Consider the following 13023-nt stretch of genomic DNA (forward strand, 5'->3'; position numbering starts at 1 on the left):
ACTCGCATGGCGGGGGTGGGGGGGTGGTAAAAAAGACAATAAAATAAACAATAAAACTCACCTCTCCATACATAGGGCTGTGGGTTTGACAGACACTGCCTTGGCCATGCATATTGGAACGCGGCGGCGCTCGGCGGGGCTGGTGTTCGCTCGGGGGCTATGAGAGCCTGTGCAGGAGGATGTCATCACCGCTCCGAGCGTCTGCCGCCGAAAGCTGCCGGCTGCATCGCTTGGTGTGGGACGACAGGACGTCCGCCCTGGAGACGGAGCTGAACAGCAGTCGGGTAATCCACACGGGATCTTTGGTGACAGCCGCCGCGCTCTGGTGGTGCCGTTCGGTTGCACTGCCATCACCCCGCACGCTGTGCCCCCCTCTCTCTCCCATGGTCCCCTTATCCAGCTGAGCAACTCAGTCATTGGGCTTGATTGGGAATGATGGTGATAATGGGGTTCGATTAACGTCAGGGCGACGGTACTTTTGTAGTTCAGTTTTACGAGGGTGAATTGTCGGCACGCGTGTTTGTGCTTGCGAAGCAAATGTGTAATAACACACACAGTTACTCATTCCGATTTAACACGCTGTAGGGGTTGAGCTAATTGAATGTTTTGTACAATGGAGAACTTTGATATATAACCAGCGTATTATTAGTTTAGTTTACATGGGTGATAGAAACAAATAAACGCCGATTAAAGCATAACATATTTCTGTAAAGAATATCATTGGAACGTGGATTGGTATTGCATTACCCTTTATTGCATGCTGTAATGCATATTGCACCCGTAGTAATACATTTAAAAGGTGTGTGATTTCCCAGGGTTTTGGGTTTCTGAAATGGAGCAAGAAGAATTTGTCTTCAGTGCATGATCAGCCAATCGTGTTAAACACGCTCTGCGGTTCTGGAATTAAATGCTTAATAAAACGTTAACATGATCAATTCGCTACGCATTACTACACTGCAGTTTCAATTGTTTTGTTTAAATTTCGCCCTTCACATTCTGTTCATTACGATCCTCTGGGTGTGTATAAAGCTGTCACATCGCTATGCATTCCGTTTTCCTCTTTGTTACTGTAAAGCGATGTATGTCTGCAGTACTGTATATCTAATATATATTTCAAAGAAAGATTACACTCCTTTGTCCATCCACTGCTGGATCAAGACCTCGCCGTGCTGTCTCGGTCCTGTTTGATCATACTTCACCACGCTGGTCAATGCGGGTTGTTGAAGTGGAGTGTAATGATGAGCCGGCAGGACCGGTTTAGCAGATATCACTTGCCACTGATGTTGGCCGTGAACGGGAATTGAACTCGGGTTACAGTTAATAGCGCCGTGCGCTAACCATTGTACCTCTGCTCCATCTCATCTAAGAGAATAGCACCCATATGGTCAATGTAACGTAAGCGTGGGTTGCAAGTACAGATGGCTGGTGTTAACATAATGGGTAAACTATAAATTAAACATTATTCTCACACCTTTCCTCACCTTTTGAAGATTAACAATTTTTCCAGAGCACTAGATGATGCATAATGTTCAGAATTGCATATACACGTCGTGGTGGGAGCTATACTTGGAGTTATAGTTTCTTGAATTTAACTATATTGAACACCCAGTTTTAAGTGACATCATGCAGCATTTGACAAATAGTTTTGGTTTACTGAGTTAAACGTGCATCTACAAGTCTAATTATGGACAAGTATGAGATTGTGTGCTAGTGTAAAATAAATAAATAAAACTCTTGCTCTGCACTTTATCTGGCTAAATTCCAGCTCTGATAATTACAAATATTGGTTTTAATTGATTGTCATGCAATGAGCATTACTTCAAAATGCAGAATGAGTGGGGAAGTGTTGATCTCTATTGTGTACACCAGAGGTCACTTGAATGGATCTCAGAAGTAACTCTGTAATATCTGCTTCTGTGGGCCGTTCTCTAACTCTGCTGTGCGAGAGATCTGAATTCGGCACAATCGGGATACATTTGAGGGGTGGAATTAAAAGGCGAAAGAAAAACCTTGTTTTGATGATGGAATCCAACATGGAGCGTGCCAGGTCAGCCTGAAATATCCTGAAAGAATGTGGCAGTTCCACTTGTGAACAAAGTGGACTGGCCTTGTGAGCGGGCAGATGCATGATGCACCATCCCAGTGTATAAAGGACAGGGAACCTACTGAAGGTCTGTACAAGCCAGGTGCTGATCGCTGTGAGATTTCACACAACACACAAACACGTATAAAAAGCACTCGGCACTTTTGCATTATGCAAATACGCTTTCAGCAGTTTTTGAAGAATGCATTTTTTCTCCTGCCTTAGGTCACCATCAAAGATATACAGAGATATACACCTTTAGATAGGTTCCGTCCTTGTTAGGACTTGTCGGTACAGTAGACATGTCAAGCACTGAATTATGCTGTCTGCCATTAGGAGCCAGATATGTGGAGTTCCCGCTTCGGTAGCATGAGGCCCATTAACTTGACTCATGCCAACAATATTGGAATCTGTAAATGGCAATTTGCATTTTATGTTGGGTTTTTCGTGTCATTTACAGATTTGAATGGCAATGAGATTGCTCACTTCATATCTAATTTGGTGAAAAAGATACCATAAACTAAAGGAATCGGATATGTGTATGTGCACTAATAACTCAGAACTCAGCACATTTTATGGATTTACTACTGCGAGCGATTGAATTGTTAGCTTATCCCCACCCTCTAAGACCTATATGCAAATTGCAAGTTATAATGTGGCTTGTCCTTCTCGTTTGGTCGAAAGTACTGTACTTTCAGTGACGATTGTGGGGTGGAAATACACGCTTAGTTTATATTAAGCCATTCGGCAGTACAGAGTGTGCTATGGCGTTTTTTGTAGCAATTATCTTATTAAATAAAATAGCCTTTGGCTTGGTTAATAATGTATCTCATTGTTTAATTTGAAATAAAAAAGCTCAAATAATATTTAAAATTGTTCAAATGATGTCCTGTAATTTAAAACAAACCCATGGTAAAATATAGATATTTATTAAAATACAGACAGTGTTTATATACACCACTTAACGTTATGAACTTATTAAATAAACCATAATAAATATTAAATTTAATTCTAAATAAGATACATATGGATAATAGGTTGAGGCTACCGATGGAATGGCAACCACTGGCGGCAAAACACTGAAGATGAAATCAGCTCGTGTTCAGGAGCGAGATGGATTGTGGCATCGTTTGACAGGGAAGGATGGCAACAGCTTGTAGATGCTTTCATTCAGCGGCAGATAGATCACAGTTTGTTGATGGAGTAATTTCCTCATCATCAGCCATGATTTTAGGGACGCTTCTGTTGATTTTGAGATACAATACATAAATGATTTCCAAGCACCAGCATTCGTCTTTCAGTGATCAGCGCTTTTAAAATGCCCTGTAACTGTTTTATGATACTATCCGTGAATCACTGGGAAAACATGTGATAACATCCATCATACCACAACACAGTGTTATGTATTGTCCTTGAAAATATAGTATGTAATTACAGAAATGCTGTGCATATTTGTGGTAATAATAATTTACTTATCCACAATTAATGAGCGTGTATAATAAGTGGGAGGAAACCAGAGCACCTAGAGAATCCCCATGCACGTGAGTGGACAACACTAAATCTCCATGCAGGTGGAAATAGATGGTGATTAGTCCACTTGCTGGTACTGCCTTCTCCTGGAAAGACAGGGTATGTATCACATGCACATGAGAGACAATATAAATGAGACACAATACAAATTACATGACACAAACGATACAAAGAAAACAGAATAGCTTTTTTAATTGAATCACAACGATGAATCACAATGCATTGAATTTCTGTGACAGTAGAGGTAATTCGTTTTATCATCATCAGCAGCAGCCAGGATCAATCTACTGTTGAATGAAGGCCTTCTTGAAGGCACCATCTCTCAAAATCCATGTAGCATTTCACCAATCGTTACACTTCCTAGTAAAAGGTAATGCAATATCTAAATTTCCCAGGTTAAAAGTACTATAATAATTACATATAAAGCAAATTTGATCATTATAACAATTGAAATGTCGAAACAATTTTTTTTACAATTTTTATATTACCAGGCAAATCCCACTGAGCTACATAGATCTTTTTCCGAAGTGACCTGGCCACAAATGATCGCTCAACGAAGTTGCTTACCATGTGGAAATGTATCATAGCCAAATACTCTAAATGCATGTTTCTAAATGTGGAGGGAAAAACCGGAGGAACCCAGAGAAAAATCTACGTGACCACGGGAAGAACACACCATCTCCAAATATACAGGAATCCGGGTCGGGATCAAAACCACGCCCTCCTGTATACAAGGCGAGGTAGTTAGTATCTCAATCCGTGTGGCATGAGGGATAAGAAAGTAATCACTTTAGTGTGAGTAGCATCGAAATATTGGCATTTGTTGAGTCTTTATGAGAGCATGCCATTTATTTTAAAGGTCAAATTTAGCATTTTCCATCGTAGATTTGAAAGATAAAGATGCAAATAAGTATTTTAGATCGTGTAAATATACAAATGTGTCGTTTTGTTTTAGTCTATACAATCTTCCATATACTATGAAGTGTTGCTTATCTCCACCTACACACAGCACCTAAGAATGTGAGAATCGGGGGAAGCTTTTAAAAAAAATCACAACATTTCAAACAATTGGCATTTTCGACATCACAGGGGGTGGCGATGTGGAGAGATATTAAAATGTCGAATACAACGCTCCTGTGTATTGGGCCTTGGTGGAATTAAAGTACAAGATAAGACGAATGAGTATGTGTGGAATGTCGCTACACAAGGCAGTATTATTGCCTTTTGAAAACGGGATCCAAGTGTGCCTGCCTGCCTGCCTCATGCAAGTCATTCTCACCTTTCTATCTCACATGCGGTGTTTCCACTGGGGCAGTAAAAAAAAACACTCATTGGTAGAAATTTCCAACAACTTATAACTCTTGCGTTGTCAGCCGGCCCCAATGGGCATAACATTCTAAGCGCGCCCCGTCTGCTGCCAAATTAGTTCACTCGATAGCTTGATTGTTTTTCAGATTTATTGTGCAAGCCTCACTTGCATGTAAGAGCAATTCGTGAATCCAATTTAGGCGCAATGCGTTTTTTAATAGTAACTTTTTCTGTTAGACCTTACCCCCAGGTTATATAGATATATACATATATACACATTTCTGCAGCAATTTATGAACATTAACCATATTCATTTCTCCACCTGAATAATTCATTTGTATGTTTGTGTTTCCAGCGTTCCATACCATTTTTATTAAAGCATTTGAACATGTTAGTATACGGTACAAGGTATCCGCAAAAGTACCATCCATCGTTAAATCTTCGTAATTGGAAGATGCTTTTCACAGTGGTTGAAATTTTAGCAATGCATTCCTTGCATACTTGTGTGTTTTCTTTCTTGTACGACTGAAAACACGAGCACTGGCCCACGCATTCGCGCGGGATACACAGCCGGGGTGGTTGGGGGGACGCTTTGACGAACCCGGCTCAACGCTGTGGAATGCCGGTGACGTCATCACGCAGAGCCAGCCAGCCAGGAATCCAGCGAGGAAACTTGTTTTTTTAAAATGTAATACTAGCAGAGAACCTGTTTGCTCTGCAATAAAAAATAAGAGACAGCTGTCATTTTCATACTCTTCCCATGAGCTGCATTCTGAGCACTAAAAGTAGCCTGCTTTTTACGTATCAAAATGCCAATGTAATAATTAGCACCTTAAAATATAAATTATTTTTACATACTGAGGTTTTTTATGTTCTCGAGGATTTAAAGAATATTTTGGCAATTTCAAATGGACCGTGTGAGCCGTCTATTCGTTACTCCCACCTCTTCGGTGTCACTGTCTATTTACTTCTCATGAACTTCTGCTTCCGCCGTTTCAATGCGATTGAATGTTATTTTGTTACGCGGCAAATTCCATTTAGCCAGTTACCCAGCTAGTTTCGGTGGCAACTGCCTGCACCTACTGACAACAGAGTTATTATGGGATAGAGAGGAGGCCAGTCAGCAGCCAGCCAGGAAACCCGAGGCATCGATTATTTTTTCATAGTATTATACTTGCATGATGCTTGTGCGATTTTATCAAACGCATAACAGAAGCATTCTAAAGAATGACACGCAAGGTGTTGGCGAACACCTAGGGCGCATAAACCTCGATACGATGTGGAGGATTATAAGGATGAGAGTCATACGATGCATGTTTACTTTCTCACGAACAAGTGTGTGCTCGTGTATGTGTGTCTGTGTGGGGAGCGGTAGTGTAGCGGTTAGCGCGCTGCGCTATGAACCCGGCGATCCGGGTTCGATTCCCGCTCACGGGCAACATCAGTGATAATTATCTGAACCGGTCCCGGGCCTCCCCTAGGTCGACTCAGCCTCAAATGAGTAGCTGGTGCGGTGTGTAAACATTGCCACTAGGGAGACAAAGGCGGTCGGGCGTGGTGCTGGCCACCCACCCCCTCGTGTACCGTTCCGGCCTTAATAGGTGCTCGCTAACAGCACTTGCCCCTACAGTCTGTTAAGGCTATATGGGGATCTTTGTTTGGATCTTTGTATATTATTGTAACGACCTATTTTAAAGTGCTGCCAAGTGATCATTCTTTCATAACGGACAGTAGCTTTTATTGATGCCCCATGCATAACTAACGTTCTGAATTTACTCTCACAGAATAGGCTTAACAATCCACGAATATGCATGTGTATAAATACAGGGCAGGGCAGGAATTCTAGCGGGAGTGTTATACTGTGTCTCTCGCACACAGAAGCTGGATAATACCTCACTCCTCGTTGAAAGTAAAATTAAAGGGCGCAAGTCTTACGCTGAGTGCGTGCAATGTTCAGACAGCAGCACAGCTGTTGCGATCTTGTCCCGAGCCACCATGTACCCAATACTGCGGTCCTGTCAGATTGAAGGCATGGTGAAACAGCTGTTACCAGCACTCCGGCCACATTGTCTGATAGGAGAGAAGTGCAGTGTCATAATACAGCGAGGCTAAATTGGTCACTACATTAGAAAGCAATAAAATCGAGACGGTGCAATACAGCTCGGGCCATTCTTTGAACAACGTACGATGGGAAGTGAAGTAATTTTTATTATTTAGAATAGAATTCTTGAAACAGTATGTGCAATAGCATCCTTATTCTGTAGTTTATATTTACACCCTTTTGTGCATTAAGAAGTGTGAATGTATTACAACTGATGCAAATTTTTCATATAAATCCGAGTATTGCATCAGTAATTAATTTCGTACCGTAATGAAAATGATTTTTTTTCCAATTGCCCGGGAAAGCCTCATCGAGTCCCAGGCATATTTTTTTTTCCTTGGAGGGCCTCTTGCAGGTCCCATTTCAAATGAGCGTTTGGCTTAATTTGCGTGGAAACCAGTGGGTTTTTTTCCTTGCCGGTCCCATTTCAAATGAGCGTTTGGCTTAATTTGCGTGTAAACCAGTGGGTTTTTTTCCTTGCCGGTCCCATTTCAAATGAGCGTTTGGTTTAATTTGCGTGGAAACCAGTGGGTTTTTTTCCTTGCCGGTCCCATTTCAAATGAGCGTTTGGCTTAATTTGCGTGTAAACCAGTGGGTTTTTTTCCTTGCCGGTCCCATTTCAAATGAGCGTTTGGTTTAATTTGCGTGTAAACCAGGACCAGCCAGAGGCAGCAACCCCACGCACACGGCGTGGGTGGCACTCCTCAAGCACGGCCTTCTCTCACATGTGAACGGCTCGCTCGTCTGCAATCCCTGGCAAGTCAACCCGACTGAGTAACCAACCTGGGCTCAACTCCCGAACAGCGTTTTCATATCTGCCGTGGCGTGGTTTATTTAAGGGCGATTTGGTCATAAGCGATGCTCGTATAGAGGCACTGTTGTCATAATATGAATGTACAGGACAAGCAAATGCCCTGTCTGTTTTCATTAGGTCTCCATTTTCACTGTGTGCGGTGTGTGTGATTTACCGATTTTCTGTCGTCATCATTATTGTGATGATGCGTCTCCCTTTTCGGATGGACCTGTGTTGCTATGGATTCTTTTTTTTCTTTCCAAAAAGGAGTTATCAGTTTTCATTGCACTGTACTATGTGATCATTTTGTGTAATCTGAGATTTCTAAACAAACATTGTAAAATTATGCCTTTAATTTTTTTTTAAGTAAAGGCAAATGTATGGAAGTCATGTGTAATGGCCGGTTGGGTCTTATATTTCTAGATTTATATAGCGGCTTAAGCCAAGGCACTTTACAACAATAAAACAAATTGTAGATGAAATAATAGTGCTTTAAATAATGAGTGGGGTTATTGAAAGTGGTGGTGTAATTATGGCGACAGCTCGGAGGACAGGTGGGAGTGGTTAAGGCTGGGTATTTTATACCATACTGTACCGTATTAATATATGTGCAGTATATGACAAATCACCCAGCATGCACCCAATATCACCAGATCTCTGATGCGAAACAGAGTTGAGCCTTAATAGTGTATGGGTGACCATCATCATGCACAACAGATCGCACACAATGACTCAGGAAACCATCCCAAAGATTAATCATTCTTTTCATTAACCATTGCTCTAGTTGCTGCCTGCCCTGGCTTTCCCCGGATTGTGCCGTGTTTTTGAGCTCACTGTCCTGGGAAATCTGTAAGTTATCCTGGAATATTAAGAGGTCCTGGTTTTGTCAGTTTCATTATAATGTACCATTCAAGACAATGCATTTACATGGAGTTCTCCCCTGACCTGCTATTGTCATATATTCTTCTACCAATGACATATCTTACATCGTGCTGCTCGCAGCAGACATCGCGGCTGTCGCGATTTTCACCTGAAGAAGATGGCTTGTGTTGCTATCGAAACGTCGTGATTTATTTTTGTTTTATTTCTACCTACGTGACTTACCGAAAGAACCAAAGTGTATATCCTATTTTTGTTTTACCTCCGGAGGTGACAACCGTAACGATTACCTATACGGACAAAAAAAAGCAATAATGCCAAGAGGCAGGACGGATGCATTCTCGGCATTGGTGGTAACCAGTGACAGCTATTGCAAGAGGAGAGAGCCATTCAGGAATCATCGCGTGCACCGGAATACATTCAGCGTGGTCTAGAGTAGTGTCTTTCAACTCCAGACCTTGCGAGCCATCGTGATTACGGTACCAGTCTTTTGTAGGTAAAGGTGCAGCCCTGCAATTACTTGCTCATGCCAAAATTTCGATTTAAAGCTTTCGTGACTGCAGGGATTCATCTTCTTGGTTCTTTCGGTAAAGTCACGTAGAAGGGAAATAATAAAATAATAAAACATAATAAAATAATTCTCACGACGTTTCGGCCACAACGCAAGCAGCCGTCCTCAGGTGAAGAACAGGTCTGTCGGAAAGACAGCGTCTGAATGAGCACCACCATGCTTGGCAGCGTATATTTAAGCTGGGTTGGAGGGGGAAGGGCGCCTTGACAAAGGAATTTGCATATCAAGAGGAGAGTCGTGGCATCTCTTCAGAAAGGTGAGAGACTCGATTAGCTGAGCCTTCTTAAACCGGAGTTTGTTGAAGGATCTTAAAGTTTTGTGGAATCCCACCCCGTAGTGGCGGTTAAATTTCGATTTAAAGCTTTCGTGACTGCAGGGATTGCTCATGCCACTTGGTGGAAGGACTTCCACCAGAGGACGGTCTAGAGAGCGCGGCTCGGCGATTATGCACAAGCTGAATGAATGGAGAGCCCTTCTAGAGGGTATCTGGCTTCCTCTTCCACACTAGGTGTCTTGGAAGAGGCGGTGGTAGCCCACATTTACCCCACCGCATGTGACCTGCTAATTCACCGTCACCAATATTTTAAAAAAATGCACATGAATATTAAAAGCCACCACACACACTGCATGCACCGGATGGTTGGTAATCATCACGGTAATTGCAGAACTCAGCACCGTGAGGAGTAGCAAGGACTTGAGTTGAGAGACTCTCGCCTGCATTGTATCTCTTCCCCTATCAGCCTTATCCTCGTAGGGCATTTCACAGTATTTAATTTATTATTTTATCTTTATACGTGACTTTACGAAAGAAGCAAAGAGTATTTCACAGTCTTTCAATTTTTCAGTCATACACTGGCCAGTTATTCTTTTTGCACAATAAATCTAAGGGTTACAATTGAAGACTGTTCGCTTCCGCCCATGACTGATCACTATAATATAAACGCGTCCAGTGGACGTATAAGTCTGGCGGTTTCCCCAGATGCCCGTGTCCCACTTATGTGCAGCGTCTTGAGACGCCACCGCATTTAGAAGCGACATAAATCCAAATTCTAATGCACTGTAAGTGCTGTTGTTAATGGGTTTCCTCCTTTGTAATTAATGCTCAGCCACTTAGAACCCTCGACGCGACGCTTTAAAAGTGCTATCGACATCTTGGTTACGTTAATGTCAGAAAAAAAGCATCCTTGAAAGCAGGCTGGAAATTAGCCATGATCGTGCCAATGTCGGTAACATTTACCCACACGGGCATGTTTAACATTTACAGTAAAACTCGACTATCCACTTAGCCTCTGCACTCACAAGGTCTTTCCTATTTGTGAGATATATTCTTCTTCTATTTCCAAGCCATTGTGCGGATAACAGCAAGGAACCCAGAAGTGGCACCAAAAAAATCCACGTTTATTTACGCTTTGTCGCTTGGATAAAAGGATAAATGTCGATAAAACGATCAACCCATAGCACTCCCTATATCAAATTGGATCAAATGTGTTTGGCTATAATAAAAAAATACAATACAGTACAGCCATATGAACCCAAACTGGATTTACAAATAAATTATTTCTTAAAATTTTAATGCATAATTTTTCCTCTCATCCTTTTTATGAAGATTAAACTGTCTGCACATCTTGAACGGCCTACCAGCGTTTGTGGTGGGTGTTTAATACTATCAACAATATTATCAACATAAGTTTAAATATATATTTTTATCCCAAAGTATACAAACCTATAGGGTTGTACATATACGTAGATACATTGTCAAACTATATATTTAGTAAAGATTCTAAATGTTAATCAATAACACTGCATTTAGTAGAAATTTGGATTTAATGTCTGTCTCCTTATCATATTTCTAAAATAACGAAATGGAATGTGCCTTTTCTTCCTCATATATGCAGTGATTATCCATTTATATGCAACAAGATAAATAATATATATTTGAGAATAAATTACCTTTTCACTCATACTGCTTCATCCTTGTACCTTTTTGCCGTCGCTGCACGACACAGCACAATTACAATGGAATAAGTACACTTTATAAATACAGTGTAATGTGAGCACACTGTATCATAGTTTAGTCAACCGCATCCATTAACACAGGCTTTCACGGCCAATATTATCCATAATACAGGTTTTTTTTGGGTTAGATCGGGTAAATATATTTTCCACAAATCTGGCTGTTGCCTGATGCTAGTTGTAATTACTGGCGAAACGTCGTACTCAGATTATAAAAGTTGTGGATTTACTCTCCAACACAGTTGGCATGTTCTGTTTACGTGACAAACCTTACTAATTGGCTGTGTCGGGTGGTGGCGGGTTTAATGACACATTTATATTTACGCGATCTAACCCAAAAAAACAGTTATCAACCGCATCCGTTTCCACTGCAGCATTACCTTGAACCTGCGATCACTGTATCGTGAAAGTAATGCACGATGCTTTTAGAATGTGGGGTCCCTTAGCTGGCCCGAAATTATAATAAACGTCCAGAGAAATAGAAAAAAAAGCCAGTTTATTTGCATATGCGTGCAAAGGCTAACGATTGTGCGAATGTCCTAGATCCAGAAATGTTTACAACCGTATATTTTACTGCTTGGATGAGGTGGCTGCAATATTGTGTGGCTGTTAAAGTTACATTCTTGCATAATCATTCAGAGATAATGTCTTAATTACCAACGACTCCATTATTCTCATAATCACTACACGTCAAAATACAACTGCTTTAGGTCACGTTTGAGAAAGATAAATGTGTGAAATCCTGTTAATTCAATAATTTTTCCAATAGGATACCAGAGACAATGACATTGGCATTTTGTTTAAAAGAAAATCCCTTGGATAATCAAATCAGAAATTAAATTTTTTGCCATCCCAATTAATTTTTCCAAAGCAGACATTTCCATAAGCGTCATTACTTTAATCAGGACCCACTGCGGTTTACACTGGATGCATGTTTTATAAGGATTGATTAATAATTCATCGAGCCCATAAATCATTGCAAACCCAAGGCGATTTCGAAATGCGTCGATTTGGGAGAACAGCAACTGCCCGTCGAATTTAGCTTGTCCAAAATCACATTTTTGGCAGCGTTCACTAAAAAGTGTAGTCACATCGTTTTTGCCCTTGACACAATGGTGTTTTATGACTTGGGGGTCCCACGCAGGACCCACGGAGGACAATGCGCATTGTGTGTTTGAATAAACATCTACAGTGTGTTATTTTTATTCTTTCGTGTGTGTGTGTGAATTACAAACATCCCAAATGATTGTGTAAACGCACACGGGGAGCCGCTTTGCATGTGCACGCCCACACAACACAACACACACACGCGCGTGTCTCGCTGCCACCATGAATCATCCTCGGCCCTTCGCTGCTGTACGACCACTGCGCATTTGGGTGCGTTGGCAAGGGTGTTCACGGCATTCGTACGGAGGGCCCACAGAGAGAATGACTCATATCGCACCTGAGGAATACGAGTAGGGCTCCTTTGGCCAGCGGGAATACCAGCGTTGCCGCAATAGTAGCGTAGGGGTAACAAGATCAACGATAATTCTTGCAGAGCATCGTTACGTATCGTGACTGTTGTTCGTTCCATTCGCTTTTTACGTATAGATTTTATTTCCTGACGAACTATGCATAAAATAACAATGAAAGTTCACAAGAATAATTAGAGTTGCAAATAAATATTTAATACTCATTAAACAAGTCCTTTCTAATGCATTTCCTGGAAAAATTGGCCGCGTGGTGATTATTATATAACATCA

General features: G+C 41.3%; 1 protein-coding gene across 1 annotated transcript in view; it reads left to right on the forward strand.

Annotated features, from left to right (window-relative positions):
* The first annotated feature begins 42 nt into the window (after nucleotides 1-42).
* LOC133348484 (ankyrin repeat domain-containing protein 13D-like) overlaps nucleotides 43-13023 on the forward strand; it is a 55743-nt gene continuing 42762 nt past the window's right edge. The window contains 1 exon segment of the mRNA XM_061561322.1: nucleotides 43-284. Coding sequence (XP_061417306.1) covers nucleotides 180-284 — 105 coding nt within the window. The 5' untranslated portion in view covers nucleotides 43-179.

This window comes from Lethenteron reissneri, chromosome 27, assembly GCF_015708825.2.
Source record: "Lethenteron reissneri isolate LAM-NWPU_2019-01 chromosome 27, ASM1570882v1, whole genome shotgun sequence".
NCBI classification, from domain to species: Eukaryota; Metazoa; Chordata; class Hyperoartia; order Petromyzontiformes; family Petromyzontidae; genus Lethenteron; species Lethenteron reissneri.